The sequence below is a fragment of the Hyalella azteca genome, unplaced genomic scaffold, assembly GCF_000764305.2.
Source record: "Hyalella azteca isolate HAZT.00-mixed unplaced genomic scaffold, Hazt_2.0.2 contig10432, whole genome shotgun sequence".
NCBI lineage: Eukaryota > Metazoa > Arthropoda > Malacostraca > Amphipoda > Hyalellidae > Hyalella > Hyalella azteca.
The window spans coordinates 69,053-95,514 of record NW_025940474.1 but is presented as its reverse complement, the minus strand read 5'-3'; the positions used below and the strand labels follow the sequence as shown (position 1 = coordinate 95,514).

General features: G+C 44.2%; 1 protein-coding gene across 1 annotated transcript; it reads left to right on the top strand.

Moving 5' to 3' along the window:
• On the top strand, window positions 1–26,071 carry LOC108677465. The gene is made up of 25 exons (XM_047882422.1): window positions 1–25; window positions 1,978–2,200; window positions 2,365–2,865; window positions 3,066–3,156; window positions 3,371–3,501; window positions 6,617–6,698; window positions 7,676–7,849; window positions 8,757–8,993; window positions 9,284–9,517; window positions 10,128–10,250; window positions 10,375–10,532; window positions 13,007–13,109; window positions 13,516–13,633; window positions 14,155–14,516; window positions 14,743–14,862; window positions 16,554–16,818; window positions 17,457–17,631; window positions 18,826–18,906; window positions 19,282–19,375; window positions 19,532–19,705; window positions 19,876–20,690; window positions 21,178–21,351; window positions 21,621–21,759; window positions 22,368–22,473; window positions 25,323–26,071. The coding sequence occupies exons 2-25, from the start codon at window positions 1,980–1,982 to the stop codon at window positions 25,379–25,381; spliced, it is 4,737 nt and encodes a 1,578-aa protein (XP_047738378.1). The 5' UTR covers window positions 1–25; window positions 1,978–1,979; the 3' UTR covers window positions 25,382–26,071.
• Window positions 26,072–26,462: the final 391 nt, after the last annotated feature.

Below are 26,462 nucleotides of genomic sequence, written 5' to 3'. Positions count from 1 at the left end.
CATGCGCAGCTGGCTACAACAATAGGTGGGTGTCTGACAGCGTTCTACCGGCAAGCTCGGCGTTAATTGAGGGATTGAAAAATAATCTCCTCGTCTTGACGTTATTGACTTGAGGTCAATTCTACGGTACTTTTAAGGTATAACATAATAAAATTTTTCGAGAATGAGGGTTTTTTAGGGAATATCAATCAATGGCAGTTGGCAAACGCTAATCGACAAGTGCCAACTGCCACGACATGCAGTAGGTACCTACCTAGCAAAGTAGAAGGCTAGACTACCTGCGTAGGTTATGTTAGGCTACTACGTTTACGTACATAGGTAGATATTAGAATATTAGATGACGGTTATCAAATAAATGAGTACTCCGTACCTAGTCTTTCGAAGACACAAGACAGCAGTTAAATTCTCTGCCATTTTATTGATCAGTTGACTTACTTGACTATAAAGTCTATAACTAAACTACTGATCCACTGGAAACAGTTAGCCTAACTAGCCTAATTAGTAATTAGGCATCTTCTATTATAAATTATTAGCATTTTTAGGTACCTTGCTACTTGACACTTCCAGCCTGCTTCTATCATTATATCATATGACTTGAAATTTGCTTAGTTTTCCAGTTCAACTTGTGATTTCCCTATTTTATTAGTAGGTACAATTTGAATAATGAATAAAAATTGACCTAGAAAATAGTGTATAAATGAAAATACAAATAATAATAATAAAATCCTACGGTGTTTTTCCTACCTATGCATTTAAAAATTTATATCTAGAACAAAACTTCTAAAGAATCCAGTGGCTCTGATGTTAGTGTTACACATGTACGATGAATTCCAAATTTTATTTTCAAATAGTAAAAAAATTTATTTTTTATATATAAAAAATTTCAAATTTTCAAAATTACTTATTAGGCTATGTCAATTGATTCATGCATTGTCTCTAACTTTATGCAAGTGTGCAAAATTTCAGATTGAACAGGTAGAGTCTGGTGGTGGTGGAAATAAGTTAAATATTATTGAGTATAAGATTTGTAGCAGAGTAAAGCAGAGTAGGAGTAGCCTAGCAGACAGACTGTCACAGACAAGCAACAAGCAGTGAAGTTAAAGAGCTGTGTTGTATAAAAGTAACCCACACATTATTTTTAATGATATTTTTGATTACTTCTTTTTTGGGCACTAGTACATGTTTATACCTAAATTATGAGCAAGGTCATTCAAGTCTCTCTTTTAAACTAATTAAAAAAATTCATATAGGATTCATAATGTCATGCAATAAGATGAAGATATGAGAATCCTTATATATATATATATATATATATATATATATATGTTGCCAATAATAATGTTGGTATAATTTATTTGTATTACAAATTTTAATCTTGTTGAGAAGCATTGACCAATCAATCTGCACATGTACTTCAAATGCTCTTGTCTCTTGGCACAGCATTGCTCCAAAGCTGCCAATACTTTCTTCAGTAGCTCCTGTAGTAGAGACATGACAACTATGTACAAGATCTCACAAAGTTAGGCCAGTTTTTCTAGGTTTGATTTAGTGCTTTTCAACTGAATCTGATAGGGTTGAGAAATGTAAATACAAATTTATGGTCTTAATGGCAACCTTGTCAAGAACAAAATACTGGAAATGAACAAACTGTACTAAATTCACTTTTTTATGCTCTTTTGCTTTTTGCATATACACGAGCTGGAACTTCTTGAGCCTATAATAGCCAATAATAAATTTTCTAAGACAATTTCTGAAGTTATCTCATGCCTTGATAACCAATTTATTTAGCTCCTAAGGAGGGGTCATAACTATGTATTTATATATAGTGACTTAGCAGTATCTTGACTTATATTTATCTGATAAGGACACATTTGATTTTTGAAGGCATTCAATGTGTTTTGCAGGTTCTTAAGATTAGATATACTAAAGAAATACTATTGCTTCAGGATATTTGTTTGATACAGTGATTTTGTGCAGACATGAACGGCCACAACAGCAGTCGCCGCCGTGTCAATGCTCAGGGAGGCTTCATCAGCCCTGATGGCCTGGCTAGCAACTCCCTTCTTGGCAGCCGCTTCAATGGCGGTGGCAGTAATGACGCCCACTTCAACAGCCGCTCTTTTATAGACCGGACATTTGACAGCCCTAACAGCCTCATGCTCAGCACCTACAGCAGTGGCAGTAACAGCAACAGCCGTAGGTGGGTGAAGCTGATTTATCTACAGCCACTTTAACATTTATTAAATAGTATTGCTTATACCTTGTTTGAAAATTATCTTTGAAAAAATTGCTGGTATGGATAAATTTTTATACCAAAAAAATATTTTCACTTTGACCAGATGATTGACTGACATTTCTATACAGTGCTCCACACGGCAACAACCGCTACAATGGCAACAGTCGTTTTGGTGGCAACGTCTCGGGCAGCAATGGCTGTTTTGATAACAACAGCCGGTTTGATGGAAACAGCCGTTTTGATAGTAACCGCTTTGATGGCAACAGTTGCTATGACAGCAATAGTCGCTTTGATGGTAGCAGTCGCTTCAATGGCAGCAGTCGCTTTGATAGCAATGCCCGCTTTGATGGCAATGGTTGCTTTGATGGCAGTGGTCGCTTCAACAATAGTGGCTGCTTTGATGGCAATGTGCGCTTTGAAAGCAAAAGTCGTTTTGACACTCATGGCCGCTCTGACAACAGTAATGGCATGTACAGAGCCAGTGCTGGTGATTTCTTCAGCCGCTCTCACCAGGCACCAGCTGGTGACAGCTGCTCCCCCCTCATGGGAGGTGGTTACAGGTCCTCTCAGCCAAGAGGCTTCTGGGCACAGGCTGATGCTCGTGTCAGGAACTCTCCAATTGCCTGGGGGTGAGTATTTCTTGCTTGAACGTTTTCTAACATCTAACTATGATGCCTTTTTTATCATAACATTATTTCATTAATTTAGATTTTAGTTTCATTCATGCAGAAAGTCATGCAATTCAAATAAAAATACTCAATAATTATCTTATATTTTTTTGATAGCACTTCTCTTCAGCATACTTTATTGTCATTTGATTCATTTGCAGGAATGATGCTCCAGGCCCCTATGCTTTCGACTCCAGTAGGAATGCCTGGCAGGAGCCTTCTCTGCAGCCTGCCTTTGGTGCTACAATGGGGGTGAGCGTCCCTTGGTGGATGAAAAATCCTGTCATTGGTGCAGACCTAAATTCTCTTTAAAAAACAATGCACAAATCTATCGCAGTGAATACCTAAATTTCCTCTCTGCGCCGCACACCCAATACCGCACACTTCTCTCTGTACTGCACACTTCTTATGATAAAAATCTCTTTAAGACGAGGTCATGTGACCCACTAAACTCCTCCTGCCGCAGGGGGTGTTGGGGTACCTTGGCATCCACAACCTGAAGGAGGGCAAATCTGGCCTGTTTGTGATCACGTACCTGAACCATCTGGTGCGCACTCGCCTGCTGCACCGAGGGCCAGACGTGGTTCTGCACTCAAGGTGTGGGGTGGCTTACTTCATTTGGGGGCAGCCGTGGTGCTGGGGTGAGGGGTGCCTCTGCACTCTGGAATGGGGCTTTTGGGGTAGTATTGGCGTTCTTTTTACAACATTTCTCTCTAACTTCACTTCTTGTTTGTCTGTCTGTCTGCTACAAATCTTGTAATCGAAATTTAATACACTTCTACTTATCCTATCGATCTGAAATTTTGCACACTTGCATAAAGTTGGAGACAATTCATGAATCAAATGACAAAATAAATAATTTTCAGAATAAAATTTTTTTTCCAATATTTAAAAATTAAGAAAATAATTTTGTCAGCTACAAATCTTATAATTGATATTTGACACACTTTTATCTGTCCAATTGATCTGAAATTTTGCACACTTGTGTGAAGTCGGAGGCAATGCACGAATCAATTGACAGAATAAACAATTTTGAAAAAAGTTATATATTAAAAAATTTAAAAATTAATTTTTTTATTCAAAAATAAAATGAGACATTCATTGTACATCTTTAACATTGGAGACACTGAATTCTTTAGAAGTGTTGTCTTTGAAAAATAATTTTTAAATGTATATTATTAATTGTATGACTCAGCTTGTGTTGCTCGTGATGACACCTTGCCTGCGTGGCAGAGAGGCTGCATTTGTTGTGCTGACTGTGAAATGCCAAGTTGTGCGTGCAAATAAAAAAGTCCTAGGATAAAAGTTCAATTTTAATACTTTTGTCTACATGACTATGAGGTATTGTAGTGGTACCTACAGGGTTGGCAATGATTAAATCAAAATGATTAAATCATGTTATTAAATCACTTGATTTTTTTTGTAAAAAAAAATCATGATTTTTTTGATTTTTTCGATTTTTTTGATTTATTCATATACTTAAAAATATTGAGTGGCAGTCTTTAATTTATATTGAGGTATTGTTATTCATGTTTAGTATAAATGTAAATGACAAATTGGTATATAAATTGTTGCCTTTAGGGTGTATTAGGTTCCAACAAATGGAATGTTTTTGGTACAGAGGCATCAAGAGTGCAATACATTGTACGTAGCTAGCAGCTTAGCTAATTCTTATAAGGCTATAAGTAGTCTACTATTTGACTATTTGTTATATATCGATTACAATATACAATTTAAATGTGTTAGCTAGCTTATACAGGGTGGGACAGTACTGATTGAACAGTTTTGAGGCAAAATATAAGAGTAATGGAGGTACCTACACAAAGAAAAAAGTTTATTTTCCTCAAGATTAGCATAACATACCATTTAAAATACTTATGTTTTGAAAACAATATCAAGAAGATGGGGTTTGTTAGCAGCATCACACTGTTGGAGTTGTTCTCGGAAGTTTCCTACAGCACGTTCACACATATGGCGAGATATGGCCATAACCTCTGAGGCTCTGCTGCAACAATCCATTTCCTTAGCTGTGGTAGGGTGTGAGGGCGACTTCTGAACCCTTTTCTTCTAGATGTCCCCAAAGAAAGAAATAGCAAATGCTCAAATCAGGTGACCTTGCAGGCCACTGTTAAATCATCCCTCAGAGACACCAGACGTCCGGGAAACATACGTTTCAAAACATTGAGTGACATTCGGGCTGTGTGAGCTGTAGCCCCATCCTGTTGGAACCACACGTCTCCCAATGTTTCATTTTCAACAATGTTTTCCATCCTGGGCTGCAAGAAATTTTGCAGCATAGCAATCGGAATTCACTGTCATGGTTACTCACTCCAACAGTGTGTTGCAGCTAACAGCCCCCATCTTCCAGATATTGTTTTCAAAACATAAGTATTCTAAATGGTATGTTATGCTAACCTCTAGGAAAATAAACTTTCTTATTTATGTACCTCCATTACTCTTTTATTTTACCTCAAATACCCTGTATATTGAGAGGTTGAGATTGTATTGACCTTTTAGGCAATTAGAAAGATTTTCCACCCTAATATGAGGACGTATTCTAATTAAAATATTTAAATTCAATCTTTATATATGTGAATTTAAAACTAGAAACAAAACAATTACAATACTATATATAAAATAATTAAATGCAGTGAATGGATATAAAATATTTTAATTGTGCACATGTTTATTTCAAACAGTGTTAGATTTTCTCATAACTTAAGTCTCGTTGCAAGTCGTATGAGGTTTGTTTGGTTATTGTTCAGTTTATGTTTAGTATTGGTTTATTGGTCTGAATTGAATGGGAACAGTGCAGTCAGTCACTCAGTCACTACTAGTCGGTGTGTATAGAGGGTAGAGTCTGGTAGATTTATAGGACATAAAACTAGTAGATCTATTGATAGTGCTGTGCACTGTGCTATCAGCTACCTATCTGTTATGTGACTTTCAATGTTTAGAAGATCTGCATTCCTGAAGTGTTTTTGTGTATTGAAGCCAGTTAAATGGTCAATATTTAGCTCATTACCTTGCTCCATACAAACTTTACAAAGCTAATGAATAGACTTATCAATAATTGTTTACCCAAAAATCCCTAAGTGGTAAACACCACCTTGGCCTGTTGGCATTATTGAAGGCAATAAGTGCCCTTTTTAGCCATCCATTATGATCCATATACTGTTATTGTTAGTAGGCTAATTGCAACATAAAAAATAACACCTCAAAAAGACAAAAAAACTGAAAAAATCAAAAGAATCAAATAAATCAAGAAATTATGAAAAAATAAAAAAAATCATTGATTTTTGATTTTTTTTGATTTTTTTTTTAAAAATCAAAAAAATCGCCAACCCTGGGTACCTATTACAAATTAATGTTGTGTCTCTCTATAGCATGATGTATTATCATTTGTTACTTCAGGCCTGAGTTTGAAAATACAATTAGTACAGGATATTGAAGATATCAAAAGGTATACTTTTTGACAGGATTGTTATTGTGGTATTCATTCATTGTGAGCTGAACGGTATGCTAACATTTGATCCAGCCTTAACATTGTGGCCTGAGACAATATCATTATATACAGTACGTACGTCAGTTTGAATTGCATACTGTGCAAGCATACAAGCAATTAGCATACAATACACTGGACAATATGTGTGAAACGCCCACCTGTCGTCATGTGACGTACAAATGAAACAAATGTCCCCCTCTCCCCCAGGCTGGACGAACACAACTTGGCCCTGGTCTTCCCCAGCCTAGAGCTGCTGCGTGCCTGCGTTGAGCGCCTCAGCCCCATCATGGTGGGTGTCAGAGACCACAGCCCCTGCCTCTGGTTGGGGCTATACTCCTGCCTCTGGTTGGGATCAGCCCCTGCCTCTGGTTGGGGCTCAGCCCCTGCCTCTGGTTGGGGCTCAGCCCCTGCCTCTGGTTGGAGCTCAGTCCCTGCCTCTGGTTGGGGCTCAGTCTCTGCCTCTGGTTTGGGCTCAGTTCCTGCCTCTGATTAGTTACCTACCCATGAGTGAAGTTCCAGCAATGGCTGGCCTCTTCGTAAATAGGAATTCCTATTTATGGAATTCCAACCCTCAGCCTCTGGGAGTGCATTTCCCCCTGTGTGGGGCGAGTTGGGCATGTACGTAGGTTTGTAGGTATAGGACAAAGTTGTCTTGCTTACCGTAAAATGGGGTAACTTAGAACACTTTTTTTATAAATGATGCCATTTTTTTACTAGCTGAATTAAACTTGAATTGAAACATGCAAAATACAGGTCTATACTTTAGCTTCACTCACCATAAATTGCTGGCTCCTGCCTCTCATAGTCTTTATGTAATTTTAAAAAAAGTGATGGTCTTTGTTACCCCAGCTCTTGGGGTAACTTTAACTATGACACTTTCCTAAAATTTGTCATTTGCATATGTAACTAGAAGAGTTCTACTACAATGCATCAAAACCTGGAGTTATTTAACCAAAAAATAAAAAATTTGGAGGGGGTACTCTGACAGGCTTCAAATAATAGGTAGCTTTTTTTTTGTGGGTCACATTTTTAATTTTTTAACCTATTAGATATGCAAACTTTTCAAATCTTTCTATTGTGTTATGTAGCCTCAGTATTAGGCCTTTAATGCCCATTGACAAAATTTTTCTATGTCAAATAGTTTTTGAGTTGTGGGGGTTTTTGTTGAAAAAACGAAAAGTGGTCTAAGTTATCTCGCCGGTCTAAGTTACCCCATTTTACGGTATCTCACATGTCATGCATGTGCAATGTCATGTACCTGTACAGGTCAAGGGCAAAGTGGTTGTGTACGTCACACACAAGCCCTCCATTCAGAACTACACGCCTGCTCTCCTTGCTCCTGTGCCCCCACCTCGCCGTGCTGGCCCTGCAGTGGGTCCCAGGGTTGTGACTCGAGGGCGGACCAGCAACCCCATCCGAATGCGGGGGGCACCGATCCAGGTAAGGAGTTCTCGGCTAAACTTGCTTTACCCTCTCCATTACCGTATTTCTCACCTCACCCAAAACTTGGAAAGGTCCCAAGACCGTGTTTGAAGTTAAATTTTGTCCTGCAATCCGAACCCTGCCTTATGGTAATTGTATTGGACTGAGCAGTAATATACCCCGCTAATGCGTCACCTTAGTGTACCATCTGCTGTTGTAAGGCCATGCTTGGAGCTTTACTACTGTGCAATTGCCCTCAGCTGGGAAAGCTGATGCCTTAAGTTGAGCAAGCTGATGCCCTGAGTTGGGCAAGCTGATGCCTTCAGCTGATGATGTAGCGGCCCTAGTACACGTAGCAATTCCTCGTCTGTGGTTTGTGGATTAAGCTTGTAAAGCCATCGGTGTTTGGCTGACTCAACTTTTAGCAGCGCAACCCCAGCTCATGATTTGATACACAGTGACCCCTTATTACTCTCTGGCGTAGATCGGCCATGCGGAATCTATGCATGAGAACTTCTTCATATTCAAATTGTTAACTGGTTCTCTCGTTTCAGTGATAAGAGTTCATTGATATTATACTGACGTGATAAGCATTCATGTTTTATATTTTGATGATGGGAGTAAGAAAGTAATATTATACTAATCGCAGACTTGTGTAATACAGTAACAATATTGTACTATATGCAGGTGTAATACAGTATCAATATTGTACTAATCGCAGGTGCAATAGAGTAACAAGATTGTACTATTTACAGGTGTAATACAGTAACAATATTGTGCTATATGCAGGTGTAATACAGTATCAATATTATACTAATCGCAGGTGTAATACAGTATCAATATTATACTAATTGCAGGTGTAATACAGTATCAATATTATACTAATTGCAGGTGTAATCAAGTAATAATGTCTTACTTACCTCAGACGGGACGGCTTATGGCGACGCGCATTGCGCCGCCCAAAGGGCGAGAGGCCAAGGGCTTGTCATCGCCCCGCCCCCGCGGCGTGTTTCCTGACGGCGTCCAGCCGTCCAGGGTCGTCCTCGTGGTAGACGAGGCGTCCACCGTCGCCCTCCTCGGCAGGTCGTGTGGAGACAGCGAGACCTCGCCCCTCGCCCAGCTCGAGACAGATCTCGCTGCCCTCGCTCTCAGTGACAGCGAAGTGAGCTCATATTGAGATTGTGGTAATGTTGTGTTCACGTGGTGATGATGTTGCTGTGTAATGCTGTAGTGATGGTATGTTATGGTGACATTGCAATGGTGCCATGATGTGACGAGCTATGCAATGATGCGAGTTATGATGTTGCTAATCTGATATTATTGTTGTAAGTGTGCAGGTCAATGAATACCTCATCTCCTACAAAATAACTAGATAAATGTAAGTGTTACGTGTTGAAATCAACGTTCATGCTCCTACACCGAAGCAGTGACGGTGTTTGTCATAACCAACAGACTGCTGGGGGTGCTGAAGGCTCTACTCCCAAAGTTGCGGCTACCGTTCCCCACCGAGTGCCCGTTGTACCCCACGTGGTGAGGGACCATATTGCCACCCCCCACAAGGCTCTGGAGCTCCTGATGCAGCTCCCCCTCCTGCAGGAGGACAACAACCTCTTTGTGGTTGCGCCCTCTTTAGCCTGGGTCTTCGCTGGGATCCACGCCCTCGTCGCGCCCCGGGATGCCCTAAAGGTGTGTCCTCATGACTCATCTATCACACTCGGGAATATGCCGACAGTAAATATTTACAGACTTCTAAGGCAGTTAAAATCACATCGAATGAGTTATTTTACTGTCAGGAAGCTTCAATATGATCCGCCTCAAGTTTACCTTGGAAATAAGCCCTACTAACGAACCACTTTTTTCCTGTTGCAGTAAGTTTCTTATCTGGTCTTCTTGTTGCTCTAAAGTTACTCCGGTTTAACCGTGCCATGATATTTAATCAGGAGTTTCACCGTGAAACTTGCTTGGATAAATGTGCTTATATGGGCGCCATGGAAGTTCTGGCCATTATGATCATAATAAGTGTTGACGGCTGCTTATTTAGGGACAAGGATACCTATTGCTAGCGTTGCTCGCTACATTGCTGCGACGTTCAAGTGATGATTTGCTGCTGAGGGACTCTGCTCTCTGAGGAATATCCACTGCAACTTATCCACTTTTATGTGAACAATATTCATTTAGCGCTCAATTTGACGAGGAATTATCACTCTGCTTCAGAAAATTGACACAAAAGTTATTCACCGCCAATGATGAATAAAAATGTTGTCAATTTCATGGCCATGTAATCTGTCACTAACAGCTCTCTGCGCTGCAGGTTGGGGAGGCAGGCGCCCCGCAGGGTCGGGGGGAGGAGCGACCGACCGTCACTCCGCCGACATCGCGCAAGAAGAAAGTGCGATCCTGCATGCAGGTCCTGAAGGAGGTGAGAATTAGTGTTAAATTTATACCTTGTCTATAGCGTCCGCCATCCCGCCCCCAATAACCCCTGCACCGTTACCGTCTCTCATCACACCCCCCCCCCCAAGTAACGACTGCCTCCCCCACAGGTGGTAGCAGACCACGGGTCTGTGTCGTCAGCAGACCAGGCGCTGCTCGCCAGAGCTCCCAAGTTCCCTGCTGGGTCGCTGGACAACGCTCCTGACGGGGACCTGCCTCTGCTGCGCCTGCTACTTCGGCACCTCGTGCACGGCGCCCTCACCATCAGGTACCCTCCAGCTGGCGCTCACCTTCAGCTAGGCACCCAACAGCAGGCGCTCACTCTTGGCACCCACCCTTAGGTACTCAACTTCAAGCCCTCACTCTCGAGCGCCCACCTTCAGGTGCTCAACCTCAAGTACTCACTCTCAGCCACTCTCCTGTCTCCCCTCCCTGGCATATAACCCACGTGATTAACTTCATGCAAGCCCAAAATCATTGCAACTTTACAATCTTATAACATTTATTCATGACACTATTGTTTCCTTGTGATCATGTCATGGTCCCCGAATTAAGGACTTTTATGGCTCACATTGAACAAAACAACTTCGACGATGAATGTCAAGTCTTGAAGCGTCTGTTTGCCCGGCTGTATACCGGGTGAACAGACGCAGCAGTCCTGCTGCTGCTCATGCTGTGACCTCCACTTGGTGAGATGCGCGGCGCAATTATGTCGATCTTTGTTCTGAAAGAGAGTCATTTTGGCGCCAGAGAGCCAACGCGCAACGCAGCGATCCTCGAGCGCTATGGCGTTTGCTGGATAAGCTCGTAGGGAAATTTCAGACAGAGGCTTGGGGTGACGTAAGCGTGGAGGAATTCCATGCTGTTTTTGAAGACAAAATTTCTGCTTTGCGAGCGTCGTCGGCCGATGCTCCGCCGGCATCATTTGCGCCGTTCCTGATCAACTGCGTGCTCCAAGAATTCACTCGCGTCACAGCTGACGACGTCATCGCTGCAGTGCGCGCGTTGCCTAGCAAGCAGTGTGCCAGCTGCCGACATCATCACTTAAGGAGAATGTTGTAACCCTAGCACCTTTTCTTTCCGAACATTTCAACCGCTGCCTCACTGATGGTGTTATTCCGATGAACTTCAAATCAGCTTACATTGCGCCTCTTTTAGAAAAACCAGACCTTGATGCTTCCAATCCCAAATCATATCGACCCATCACTAACCTGTCGACCACAACTCCTGGTACGCGTTGTGGCCCGACAGCTGAACAACCATCTTCAGCAGTCCGGTCTCATGCCTCGTCTCCAGTCTGCATACCATCATCTCCACTCGGCGGAAACCGCTGTGCTGAAGGTGCGTTCATTCATTCTGCGCTCAGTAGACCGTGGCGACATTGCGGCACTAGTTTTACTCAACCTGTCGGCCGCATTTGACACGGCCGACCACTCCACTTTGTTGCGTCGACTTGACGTATTTATTCGGCCTGCCAGGCACAGTGCTGCTGTGGTTCGGGTTCTATCTCAGCAATAGATTCCAATGCGTTCGACGCGGGAACTCTTCTTTTATGCCATCGTTGGTCACTTGCTGCATAACACAGGGATCAGTTCTCGGCTCTAGCCTTTTCCCTTTATATACCGTCGACGTATTGCATATAATCGATTCACATAGTTTGAATCCGCATGTGTTTAGTGACAACACCCAAAGCTACTGTGCACCGGCTAATGCCGCAGGGTTGCAAGATCGACTGTCTGTCTGCATGGACGCCATCTCAGACTGGATGCGCTCCAACCGGCTTTAGCTCAATGCAGAAAAAACGACTTTATTTGGTTCGCGACTGCTCGGCGCCAGCATCAGCTTCTGGCCAACACTGTTCGCATGGGCAACGAGTTCGTCATGCTGCGTTCGCAGTTGGTGGTAGTGCTCCGCCCTCGTGATGGCGCTCGTTCTGACCAGATTAGACTATAGTAATGCCATACTTTATGGACTTCCAACCACGGCACTTGATAAACTGCAATCCGTAATGAAAGCTGCTGCTTGACTCTGTGCAATAAGCAAAAATTCGACCGTGTGACGCTGATATTGTCTGATCTTCACTGGCTGCTTATTCAGCAGCGCACGCAGTTCAAGGTCGCTGTTCTGACGTTCCGATGCCTTCATAGTCTGGCGCCTCCTAATCTCATGGAATGTCTGCAGCGCGTGTCAGATCTGCCTTCTAGAAGATGATTGCGCTCGTCGTCAACAGAGGACCTCGTCGTACCAACTACATGTCTATATTCCGTCTGCGACAGCGTTCCCGGTCGCCGCCGCCAGAACATGGAACAGTCTGCCGGCTTCCGTTACTTGCGCTCCTTCGTTTCAGGTGTTTCGTCAACGCCTAAAAACGGAGCCATATCGTAGAGCCTATGAATCAAGTGCTTTGTCATTTTATCCGTTGTCATCCTTTCATGTGTTTATTTATTTTTCGCTAGCAATTAATGTTATGTGTGGCATGCCCTCGATGTTCGTTTGAACCAGTCGCCACTATAGATGCTTTGTAGAATAATAATAATAACTTCCAGGTCATCCCATCACAGCCTTCTTCCATACAGCTCCCTGGGATAATCTAATACTTTGTCCCATCTTGTCCGGAACACATGCCAAAATTCTCATGTCCCTGAATTATGATCACGTTAAACGTTGTACACGGTAACTCGTGTTCCTTGCGTTGCAGTCACACGGTACTCTGAGTCACACGGTAACTTTCCTCCCCCACAGGAGTGGCGTGAAGGCACAGAGCCACAACAGCGAGGTGGTGTTCGCTCCCCTCGCCCCCCTCCACCTGACGGGAGATAAGGTCGCCCAAGTCCTCACCAACGTCGTCAGTATCATTCCATTCTAACGATATATTCTTATTCATATCTATATTGAAGCTGTCAAGGGCCATATCCTTCCGGCTTAGCGCCTTTTCTTCACGGAGACCAACCTGCGAGTTGCCGTGCCGCGTTTGGCCTATTCTTCTGCTTTCCACCACGAGCTTCACTCTCTTTTCTGATTGTGCATGAAAACTTTATTGCATTGATTAAATTTGCGATGCCTAACGTGAAGCACTTCGATAATAATCATGCGAAAGTGATGGCTTTGGGAGAAATTGAATAATATTTTTATGAATACTAAACTATTCATATGTTATGACATGGGCATCAAGGGCATCAATGTTAGAGAGTTAAAGTAAGTGAATAATTGAAAATAAGATGAGATCTAAGTGTTTATATTTGACGTTACAGATGAACGCGTCGGCCGCGGCAAGCTTAGCTTCGGTGGCCGCGGTGTCCGTGAGCCTCTACAACGCCTTCGCGTGCAACACGTGGCTGCTGGGGGGCTACACGTGCCCTCTGCTGCACGGTGAGTTGCTGCTGGGGGGCTACACGTGCCCTCTGCTGCACGGTGAGTTGCTGCTGGGGCTACACGTGCCCTCTGCTGCACGGTGAGTTGCTGCTGGGGCTACACGTGCCCTCTGCTGCACGGTGAGTTGCTGNCATTTTCTCATTTATGGAAAAAATGCACTATTGTGCTCGCCATGTCCGCCTGTCTGTCTGTCTGTCCGTCTGTCCGTCCGTGACCTCAAGTTTTCGTCGACGAGAAAATGCGCTCTCTGTCATTCAATGCAGTGAGTACCTGTCTCTTATACACATCTAGATGTGTATAAGAGACAGATCCTGCACGGTAAGTTACTGCTGGGGTTACATGTGCACCATCCTGCACGGTAAGTTACTGCTGGAGCTACATTGTACCTCCTCCTGCACGGTGAATGGTACCGGTAGCTAAAGTAACCCTTTCCCCTATAATGAAACTGTATGATTATGCTCAAAGTTCATAAACCCGTAATGATTTGGGTCGCTAACAGAGATTTTTTTTATTTCTAGAGACGGTCAAGGCAGGATCTACTCCGTTAGTGGAAAAATCTGGGGATCTCAGCCCCCAGCAACTGCGTCACCTGGAGGAGACTTTCTCCCCCACACGGGGACCCAGCCAGGAGGACGTGGCGGCTACCCTTCTGGGGAACATTAAGTCAGTGAAGAGGGAAGACCTTTCTAAGGAAGAGGGCCTTTTGAAAGGGAAGACATTCCTGACGGGTGAGGTGGAAGAGGAAAATATGGGCATTGTGGACCTGGCTCCCTTAGGGGATATGGAGCTGCTGGGGGAGTCCCGTGCTGTCGTCCACCTCAGCCACACCCGCGCCCTGAGTGCTGCTATTGGGGCAGTGCAGTCCTTGATTAGGCGCAAGGTGAGTAGTGGATGTGGTGATGAAGGGCTGGGGTGATGAAGGGCTGGGGTGATGGATGGCTGAGGTGATGAAGGGCTGAGGTGATGAAGGGCTGAAGTGATGAAGGCCTGAGGTGATGAAGGGCTGAGGTTATGGATGGCTGAGGTGATGAACGGTTAGCTCTTGGTGGGAGTTAACATTCAAGTGAATACGAGTGAATGTTATGAGGAATATATGCTTATTTCAGGGGGCGCTAGTGCCGTGGGGGGGCGTGGAGGTGGAGGAGGTGTCCAGGGAGGACCTGCCTGACGTCATCACGCAGGCGGTTGCCACCTGCGTCTACTCCGTGTACAGCTGCAGTGGTCAGGTCAGCTGTATAGCATCTGTCTCTTATACACATCTAGATGTGTATAAGAGACAGCATGTGCACCATCCTGAACGGTAAGTTACTGCTGGGGTTACATGTGCACCATCCTGAACGGTAAGTTACTGCTGGGGTTACATGTGCACCATCCTGAACGGTAAGTTACTGCTGGGGTTACATGTGCACCATCCTGAACGGTAAGTTACTGCTGGGGTTACATGTGCACCATCCTGAACGGTAAGTTACTGCTGGGGTTACATGTGCACCATCCTGAACGGTAAGTTACTGCTGGGGTTACATGTGCACCATCCTGAACGGTAAGTTACTGCTGGGGTTACATGTGCACCATCCTGAACGGTAAGTTACNTGATGAAGGGCTGAGGTGATGAATGGCTGAGGTGATGAAGGCCTGAGGTGATGAAGGGCTGAGGTGATGAAGGCTGAGGTGATGAATGGCTGAGGTGATGAAGGCCTGAGGTGATGAAGGGCTGAGGTGATGAAGGGCTGAGGTGATGAATGGCTGAGGTGATGAAGGGCTGAGGTGATGAATGGCTGAGGTGATGAATGGCTGAGGTGATGAAGGCCTGAGGTGATGAAGGGCTGAGGTTATGGATGGCTGAGGTGATGAACGGTTAGCTCTTGGTGGGAGTTAACATTCAAGTGAATACGAGTGAATGTTATGAGGAATATATGCTTATTTCAGGGGGCGCTAGTGCCGTGGGGGGGCGTGGAGGTGGAGGAGGTGTCCAGGGAGGACCTGCCTGACGTCATCACGCAGGCGGTTGCCACCTGCGTCTACTCCGTGTACAGCTGCAGTGGTCAGGTCAGCTGTATAGCATTAATCAACTTCCTCTATAACTAGATCTTGATTTCTTGTTTTATCGCAATATTAATTGATAAATTCTACTACCGGTATTTATCAATTATTCTTGATTATTTCAATCTCTGCCTGCAACGCCGATGTCGGCTGTGTTGGGGCTGTATCCTTGCAATTGGCCGATGTCGGCTGTGTTGGGGCTGTATCCTTGCAATGCGCCGATGTCGGCTGTGTTGGGGCTGTATCCTTGCAATTGGCCGATGTCTGTGTTGGGACTGTATCCTTGCAATGTGCCGATGTCGGTTGTGTTGGGACTGTATCCTTGCAATTGGCCGATGTCTGTGTTGGGACTGTATCCTTGCAATTGGCCGATGTCGGCTGTGTTGGGACTGTATCCTTGCAATTGGCCGATGTCGGCTGTGTTGGGACTGTATCCTTGCAATTGGCCGATGTCTGTGTTGGGACTGTATCCTTGCAATTGGCCGATGTCGGCTGTGTTGGGACTGTATCCTTGCAATTGGCCGATGTCGGCTGTGTTGGGACTGTATCCTTGCAATGCGCCGATGTCGGCTGTGTTGGGACTGTATCCTTGCAATGCGCCGATGTCGGCTGTGTTGGGACTGTATCCTTGCAATGCGCCGATGTCGGCTGTGTTGAGGGTGTATCCTTGAAATTCGCGAAGCGATTCGTGTGTCCCTTTTCAATGCAATGGTGAGTTGCCTGCCGCGGCGAGGAAGAGAGCGGAGGGAAGTCACGCAGAAACTAGTCATTGAGGCGTCGTGTAGTGGGAATAACACTAATTATTTTCTGGAGCTGTCATCCACTTCAAACGGCTGTTACCTCCCGTCTTCCCCCTCACAAACCCCGTCTTCCTCAGCAGGAGGAGTACACGTGCGTGGCATGCGGTGGGGCAACGGTGGGGGCGGCGGTGGCGGCAGACGCCCACGCCTACACCCGCCGCCACGTCCACGCCGTCCGCCGCTTCCTGCGCAACAAGAACAACGACAACAAAGACACGAAGAACACAGGCAGCCTGGCCGACGATAATAACGAAGACAACAACAAAACTGCAGGAAAGAACAACAAGAAGTCGGTGCTGACCGGAACTGCAGCGCCCAAAGTCTTCGTGCCCATCAAAAAAGGTGATAATTTTCATTCCCTCTCTGCCACGCACACTCAGAAAAATGAATGGGACTGTGATGCAAGTGCCAGGTCATGTTCCCATCAGGCATCTGACGTTGAAGTAACGTTGATTAACGTCATTAGTTTGGATAGTGTGTCCAAATAGTGACACAATTTTGACACATACCTTTTATGTTATCAGTCTGCTTACATCGCAAGTTTACAAGGAATTTAAAACAAAGAAAACGCCGAGCAAATTCGGCATATCGATATTGAAAACGTTTCTTAGTCCGGCTCCATCATCAGGTCGACAATCTAAAAATGAAACGATCATTGCACTGATACTCGTTTTTGCCAAGGCATAATGGATCAGGATTGCAGACATAAGCGCTAAAAGTGCATCGCTATATGTACCAAGTATCACTAATTTTTAGTACTGTGATGGTACTGAAGCCGAAGATGCAAGTCCAAAATTATCCTGGCGACCTAAAATACTTGGTTTATTGAAAATTGCGTGGCAATGCAGTTGTTCACTAACTGATGGAGGTGGACTACGAATCGTTTTCTATAAAGCTTTGTTTTATTTGTATGGTGTATTCTTTACTTTTAAATTTCTGGTTGACGCAGCGTGTGTTGACGTTACAACGTGTGTGTGCAGATTACCTGTCCTGCCTCATCGCCTTCAAGGTGATCAAGACCACGTCGGGGGCGGGGGGTGGAGAGGGGGACACGAGGGGGTTCATTTGTCTACTGTGCTCCCCCGGGGGGAACAAAACCCCCACCCAGCTCGACATGCCGGGGCTGCGCTTCCACTTGCACTCTCCCTACCATAGGTAACATTCTCCCTACCGTAGGTGACACTCTCACTACCACAGGTGACACTCTCCCTACCATAGGTAACATTCTCCCTACCATAGGTGACATTCTCCCTACCATAGGTGACATTCTCCCTACCATAGGTGACACTCTCCCTACCATAGGTTCCTACCATAGGTGACATTCTCCCTACCACAGGTAACATATTTCCTACCATAGGTGACATTCTCCCTACCATAGGTAACATTCCCCCTAACATAGGTGACATTTTCCCTGCCATAGGTGACACTCTCCCTACCATTGATGACATTCTCCCTACCATAGGTGTGATCCTCCCTACCATAGGTGATACTCTCCCCATTTCTGGTGATTTCTTGCATTATTTTCTCCACAGATGACGCACACATCCTTTCAATAAGCAATTGCAATACTCACCTTATCGCCTCTTCCGATGTCTGGTTCTTACGCCCAGAGAAATGAGATTTATTTCATCCAAATATATCGTGTGTCACAATCTGTATAGTATGACCCATTCATATATTTTTCTGAGTTTCCTTTGACCGTCTCAGGCTTGGCGAGAATGTCTATTACTTTGCAAAGCCTAGCACTAATTGCTCATCGAACAATCAGATCGATAATATTCTGTGTTGAATTATGCTATCTAGTTCCTTAGTTTATCAAAGTTCTATGAATTTCCTGGCCTGCGTCAATAAAAGCGCTGCAGGTGCATGCAAAATTCCACAGAGTCATGTCAATTGTACCCACGAAAATATTTTTGACTCTGACGGGGTATTTTTTGTGTGGATATTTGAGACGGGGCTGCAGTTGAGGGGATAATGCTTGTATTTGATGGAGGGTGGAATTATTTGTAGACTATTAATATTTTTCCATCCAGACGGTGTTAAAACTTACTCTTTGGTGAGGAAAAAGTAAATAATATTGCCAGGTAAAATTATCACTGCAAAATAAAGAACGAAGGCATCTGAAATAAATATTCCTTATAAAATGCACTAACCCACCAGTTCGTTCTTATTGCACTGATAATGACTAACACACATTCAGTACCGTATGTCAGTTACTGGGCGTCTGTACATCGCTGTATGCTGCATGCAGTCACTGTATACTGTGTTGCAGGAAGCAGCTTAACCAGTTACTGGGAGTGCCTGTACATCGCTGTATGCTGCATACAGTCACTGTATACTGTGTTGCAGGAAGCAGCTTAACCAGTTACTGGGAGTGCCTGTACATCGCGCTCTGCTCAACCAGCAGCTAGACTGGCCCATGTACTGCAGGTATGTTGAGAACTGTTGTGTGTTGTGTTTGGTCTTGTTTGTTGACGTGTGTTACTGTATGTTAATAGTATTGTTGTTTATTATTAATATTTGGTTTATTAATTGATATTATGAATAATATTATAAATTTCATTGATGTTATTATCAGGTTCATTAATATAATTGTCGTGTGGTTCCATCAAACATTATTGCCGCACCAAGACAATAACTAAAATGTCACCTTGTATTATTGATCAAGAAACCTAGCCGTCTTAAAAATGTATGGTTGTAAATTCAGGAAATTCATTAAGTAAAAAATACATTAGAAAACCATTCATATACATTTAAAATATATTGCTAAATTAGCAAAAGTATGATGTGAAGGCGCGTGTGCAGGAGGAAGCGCCACCCTGAACTGCGTGTCGTGATCGTGTCTGACGACATCCACCGCCCCAGCCTCAGAGCAGGGCTGGGAGCCTTCATTGATAAGGTGAGGCGTGAGGCCAGTGAGTTTCTGAGGCTGCGAGGCGTGGGACTAAGTCCTTTAACCCTCTTATTCCTCAGGGGTCTCTTTTAACCCCCGTATTTCCCAGGCATATACCCCCTACTGCCCAAGTGCTTTCCTCTAACACCCCCTAATCACCAGGTTCACTTGGTCACCGTGCCATCGCTGCTCTCTCCGCCGTGTGGGACACTGGTGCTGAAGGCTGGATTAGACGCCCTGGGCGGCGCCTCTGCTGTGTGGGTGTTGGTGGGCGGCAGGGACGTCATCGCCCCCACCCGCCACCTCACTGCCCCACCCACCGTCAGCACGCAACAGGTGCTCCCGCCAGCCTGTCTCAGTATTCTTATCAGCGTTGTAGTTGCGAGCATTCTAGTAGGCAGATTTTCAGTCGTCAGAACTTAAATCGTCATAATAGTCATAAGCATTAATACTAGGGTTAATGTTTGTATGAAATCAATTCTTCTCATTGTGAATTATTTGTGTAGCTGCTTGCTGGCCTGGTGCAGCTGCAAGCTCAGCTACGTGTACAGCTACCGCCCACTCACCTGGTCCTGGTGGCTCCTCTGCTACCCCTACAACTGCTGGAGGAGGAGAAGGAGGGGTTGCAGCTCCCCGAGCTGCTGACCAACTGCATCACCGCGGTCAGCACGCCAGTGGTCATGGTCAGCACCGCAGTCCCCCCCGCGGTCAGCACCGCAGTGTCCGACTGCTACTTTGCCTTGCAGCGGCAGGCGATGCGCCTGCACCGAGCCTCTGCTTCGCTCAGCAACATCAGAGGCTTCAGCAACGTCAGAGTCGCTCCTCATCCCTCCTCATCCCTGGTGCCCGCCCCCTCCGTTACCCCTATTGCATCCCTCGCCTCATCCCCTGCCATCTTCGAGTCCGAGTGGCAGGTGGCGATGCGGCACTTCGTGGCAGCGGCAGCCACGGGCCTGCCCACAATCTGGCCGCGTCCTTTGGACCAGGAAGATCCGAGGGCGTCCGTGGGCCCAGTCCCGGGCCAGTACGAGCTACACTCCACCATCAGCCACGTGGTCTTTGTGAGCCCCAAGCCCTACCTCAAGAAAGGCTCCAGGTTCTCGTCCGCCAAGCCATTGACGGTCGAATGGACGGGAGATATGGACGATGGGGCGGTGGCGGCCATCAGGGCGAAAGCGAGCGCTGCCGACTTGGGGGAAGGTGTCGTCTGGTATATCGTCTGCTCCCTCTCTTCCCTCCTGTTGTGCACTGCCCGCCCCCTCCAGTGCTGCACCCACAACAACTGCACCTCGCCCATCCCCGCGTACACCCTCCCCCCTAGGTCAGTGCCAAGCGTCTCTCTAGTCACGGAGAACGCTCTCAGTAGCGGCATTGTTTACGCTAATTGTATAATCGTAATATCTCAACGCTCCTACGGTTTATTGGTCCTATACTCCTATGTCCTCATGGTTTATAGGCCTCGTGTCCTAATAACATCAATGGGACCAATGGTAGCAATGTCATTGTGGTAATGGTAGCAATGTTATCAAGGAGTACAATGGTAGTGAGCTCCATGGGTCGAATGGTGTTTCTTAGAGCGATTTTCACAGGGAGGTGGCGCAGCGTCAAGTTCGTGGCACTTGAAGATATTTTTGCTAGCCTAGAATAATTTTAGATGGTAGATCATGAAACAGCGCCTATTCACCAACTGTCAACCCTTCGTGTGGTAGGTTGCAATCAGGCATCATATATAAAGTAACCGGCAAGTCTCCAGTAGCAGGTGGCAATAAATTATCGTGCAAAATAACTAAAAGGCAACTTTGGTGCAGGTGGCAGGAAGAGTGTGGGGTTAAGATGACGCGCGTGTGGGAGTTCCTGACGCAGCTGACGTGTGAGCTTCCCCGGGGGAACTTCGTGGGTCTCGCTCCGCCCTTCCCCCAGGGGGTAGTGCGGGTCCCCCACGCCGACCCCGTCACCCACGCTGCGGTCCACGCGCTTGCCTCGTGCGTACTCTAATGCCAGGGTGTTGGTTATACAGAATTTATTTGAGGAATATGTAGCTTCGGTCTGTCTTTTTGTTTGCCAAAATGAAATGATTCGTGATAAACTTTTTGGTTAGGGTAGGTCGTTGTTACTGACGAAATTGTGTACAATGAATAGAAGTTATAAGGGTCCAAAGAATCTAAAAAGTGATGTATTCAAACGAAAATAGTATATATTGTTTAAACACGGCCTCCTTGCTATGGCGCCATGTGTTATTATTGGTGTGCAGGTCTGGAGCGATGTTCACGGAGACGGATGCCGGCGAGCTGAGCAGAGGCCTGCAGGCCGCGGCGGCAGCCTGCTCTGATCTCATCGTCAAGACCAACCTGCACACCAGCCTTCCTGAAGACCTGCTGAGTCCTGTGCTGGTCAGTCTTTCCTCGAAATCAGCGTTTTTAGCGCACTTTCTCATTTATAGAAAAAATGCACTAATGTGCTCGCCATGTCCGTCTGTCTGTCTGTCTGTCCGTCCGTCCGTCCGTGACCTCAAGTTTTCGTCGACGAGAAAATGCGCTCTCTGTCATTCAATGCAGTGAGTACTGAGTTATATTTTTTTATTTACCTACATTTACGCAATTCTTCATAATCTTTTACTTGCATGTACGTCATCCTTCTATACATGGACTATCATCCCTCGATGTATGAAAAATTTAGTTCAATATTGAGGCGTCTGATAGAGTGGCACTAGGTATTTGCAACGACGCTCTTCAGAGAAGAGTCCCTCTCGCCTTGTGCTCTAATATTCTCGCTTCTATTCGTTAAATAACGAGAATAAGTCGACTTCAACTATTACTGTGCGGCTGTAGCTTTTCACAGCTGTGTTTGAAGGTTAGTTGTCCGGGTACTCAGTCCGAAGTATCAGATCTTGCTCGGCAGCATGTCGTCCATTTCTCAGGGTAATAACTCTGGTTAAGATAACGTCTGCAAATTATGTTACTTCCTGCATTTTTTTTCTTCTTCTGTTTCTACCCCATAGGTACAGGAGCTGGAGGAGGCCGTGGCAGGGACGCCTGAAGGACCAGGGCTGCAGTGGTGCCGCGTCATCAACGCCCTCACCGCCTCGCACTGCTCCACCCTGCAAGGTGCGTGTCCTGGGGCCAGAAGGTCGTCTTACATTAGTGTCGAGGGTGAGATTTGTTCAGGGCATGACATTAGTTATGTGAGGTAGATCCGTGTAGCTCTATAATTGTGGTCTTGGGTAACATTAGTGTTGAGGGTGAGATTAGTTCAGGGCATGACATTAGTTATGTGAGGTAGATCCGTGTAGCTCTATAATTGTGGTCTTGGGTAACATTAGTGTCGAGGGTGAGATTAGTTCAGGGCATGACATTAGTAATGTGAGGTAGATCCGTGTAGCTCTATAATTAGGGTCTTGGGTAACATTAGTGTTGAGGGTGAGATTAGTTCAGGGCATGACATTAGTAATGTGAGGTAGATCCGTGTAGCTCTATAATTAGGGTCTTGGGTAACATTAGTGTTGAGGGTGAGATTAGTTCAGGGCATGACATTAGTAATGTGAGGTAGATCAGTGTAGCTCTATAATTAGGGTCTTGGGCAGGGTTGGCAATGATTAAATCAAAATGATTGAATCATGTGATTAAATCACTCGATTTTTTTATAAAACATTCATGATTTATTTATTTTTCAATTTAGTTGATTTTTTCGTATATTTAAATATAATGAGTGGCAGTCTTTAATTTATATTGAGGTATTGTTATTCATGGTTTAGTATAAATGTACTATGAATGACAAATTGGTATATAAACTTGTTGCCTTTAGTGTGTATTTGGTTCCAATAAATTGAATTTTTTTGGTACAGAGGCATCAAGTGTGCAATACATTGTACATAGCTAGCAGCTTAGCTAATTCTTATAAGGCTATAAGAAGTCTTTAACTATTTGACTATTTGTTATATATTGATAACAATATGCAATTTAAATGTGTTATCTAGCTTATACATGGTGGGGCAGAACTGATTGAACAGTTTTGAAGCAAAATAAAAGAGTAATGGAGGTACATAAAGAAGAAAGTTTATTTTCCTCAAGATTAGCATAACATAGCATTTAAAATACTGTTTTGAAAACAATATCAGGAAGATGAGGTTTGTTAGCTGCATCACACTGTTGGAGTCATTCTTGGAATTTTTCTACAGCACGTTCACACATATGGCGAGGTATGGCCATAACCTCTGCTGCAATAATCCATCCCCTTAACTGTGGTAGAGTGTGAGGGCGACTTTTGAACTTCTCTTTTAGATGTCCCCAAAGAAAGAAATTGCAAATGCTCCTGCTCAAATCATGTGACCTCACAGGCCAGTGTAAATCACCCCTCAGTGTCTGGGAACATGCATTTCAAAACATTGAGTGACATTCGGGCTGTGTGAGCTGTAGCCCCATCCTGCTGGAATCACACGTCTCCCAATGTTTCATTTTCAACAATGTTTTCCATCATGGGCTGCAAGAAATTTTGCAACATTGCAGCATAGCGATCGGAATTCACTGTTACGGTTACTCCGTCCTCTGAGAACGACTCCAACAGTGTGTTGCAGCTAACGGCCCCCATCTTCCAGATATTGTTTTTCAAAATATAAATATTCTAAATGGTATGTTATGCTAACCTTTAGGAAAATAAACTTTCTTCTTCATGCACCTCCTTTACTCTTTTATTTTACCTCAAAACTGCTCAATCGGTTCTGCCCCACCCTGTATATTGAGAGGTTGAGATTGTACTGACCTTTTAGGCAATTAGAAAGATTTTCCACCCTAATACGAGTATTCTAATTAATCTATTTTATTTCAATCTTTATATATTTTAATTTAAAACTAGAAACAAAACAATTACAATTATAAGACTAAATATAAAAAAAATGCAGTGAATGGATATAAAATATTTGAATTGTGCACATGTTTATTTCATACAATGTTAGCTTTTTTCTTAACTTAAGTCTCTTTTCAAGTTGTTTGAGGTTTGTTTGGTTATCGTTCAGTTTATGTTTAGCATTGGTTTATTGGTCTGAATTAAATGGGAACAGTGCAGTCAGTCACTCAGTCACTACTAATCAGTGTATATAGAGGGTAGAGTCTGGTAGATTTATAGGACATAAAACTAGTAGATCTATTGATAGTGTTGTGCACTGTGCTATCAGCTACAGTCACTACTAGTCGGTGTGTATAGAGGGTAGAGTCTGGTAGATTTATAGGACATAAAACTAGTAGATCTATTGATAGTGTTGTGCACTGTGCTATCAGCTACCTATCTGTTATGTGACTACAATGTTTAGAAGATCTGCATTCCTGAAGTGTTTTTGTGTATTGAAGCCAGTCAAATGGTCAATATTTAGCTCATTACATTACTCCATACAAACTTTACAAAGCTAATGAATCGACTTACCCATAATTGTTTACCCAAAATTCCCTAAGTGGTAAACACCACCTTGGCCTGTTGGTCATTATTGAAGGCAATAAGTGCCCTTTTTAGCCATCCATTATGATCCATATACTGTTATTGTTAGTAGGCTAATTGCAACATAAAAATAACACTTCAAAAAGACAAAAAAGCTGAAAAAAATAAAAAAAATCAAATAAATCATGAAAAAAATAAAAAAATCATTGATTTTTTATTTTATTTGTTTTTTTTTGATTAAAAAAAAATCAAAAAAATCACCAACCCTGGTCTCGGGTAACATTTGTGTCGAGGGTGAGATTAATTCAGGGCATGACAGTAGTAATGTGAGGTAGATCCGTGTAGCTCTATAATTGGAGTTAATATAAGGGGATTATTCAGTTAATGATATATATTTGGTGGAGTAATGACTGGGCTCGCTCAATAGTTAAACTAACGCTATCACTAGGCCAGCTCATAGCACTTGGCTAGTGCATTGATTAGCGTATTCCACTGAGTTAAGTTCACTAATTAGTTGTTCTGCGTGCAGTGGAACTGAACGACGTCGCGCCGAGGCTACTGAGCGCGGCACCCAGCGCTCGACCCTGAGGCGCGTCGGGCGCCCCTGAGACGCGTCGGGCGCCCCTGAGGCGCGTCAAGCGACCCTGAGGCGCGTCAAGCGACCCTGAGGCGCGTCAAGCGACCCTGAGGCGCGTTGGGCGCCCCTGAGGCGCGTTGGGCGACCCTGAGGCGCGTTGGGCGACCCTGAGGCGCGTCAGGCGACCCTGAGGCGCGTCAGGCGACCCTGACCAACCCAAGTTACGGATTCCGATTCGTCGATTCAATTTTGTTCGCTCGTTTACTTTTCTTTTGTGAAAGAAAACTTTGCTGTTATTCAATGCTTCGTATGTTTGGTTTAAAAAGGCGATGATACAATCATCTAATAACCAACGTGTTATTTCCTTCAATGAGTAATTTATTTGTTGCAATCTCATCATATGATTGGTCATGAAATAACCATTGTATGAATGCGTTCATAAATGCACGTGATAATTCAATGGCGAACTCATTGGGAAGTAAGAGTCGAGTGCTACATTCCGCCTGTCTGTGTTTGCAACAACACAATTGTTTTCCGATTTTATGTTCGTTTTGAAATAGCACTTTTCTTATTACTGACGAATAATAATGATTCATAGCCTAAAGTAATTATTTTATTTATAGATTGAAATATTTTTCTTCTTCGAAAACTCATCTATGAAAGTTCTTCAATTGAAATAAATTGAAAATGAAAAAAATTTCCGTGAATGTCTTTCAACTTTCCCCATTGCAATCACGCTAATCATATAACTGTTGGACGGATCATTTAAGCACTCGGAACTTGCAAAGATATAATCTATACTTCGTTAGAAATCTATCTCGTATTGCTGATCGAATAAAAGCTTATCCCGTATATATTTTATAAATTATAATTAATATTTTGCCCTGCATAACAAGACCGCGTGGCGACATGGTGGGGGCGTGTGCTGATGTTAGCAGACCTTTTCGCGTCCATGACAGGGCGGGATCTGATGTTAGGAGACCCTGTAGCGTCCATGGCACGTTGATCCGTAGTGCGATCCCGTGGAGCGGTATGGTTGCTATGCTGTGACCGTATTGATCACGAAGGCCTTCTGTTATAATGACGGCCGTA

Coding starts and splice junctions, on each gene's coding strand:
- LOC108677465 (XM_047882422.1), top strand. CDS start 1,980: ATGAACGGCCACAACAGCAGTCGCCGCCGTGTCAATGCTCAGGGAGGC. Junction 18,907..19,281: donor GACTGGCCCATGTACTGCAG/GTATGTTGAGAA, acceptor GCGCGTGTGCAG/GAGGAAGCGCCACCCTGAAC. Junction 20,691..21,177: donor GCGTACACCCTCCCCCCTAG/GTCAGTGCCAAG, acceptor ACTTTGGTGCAG/GTGGCAGGAAGAGTGTGGGG.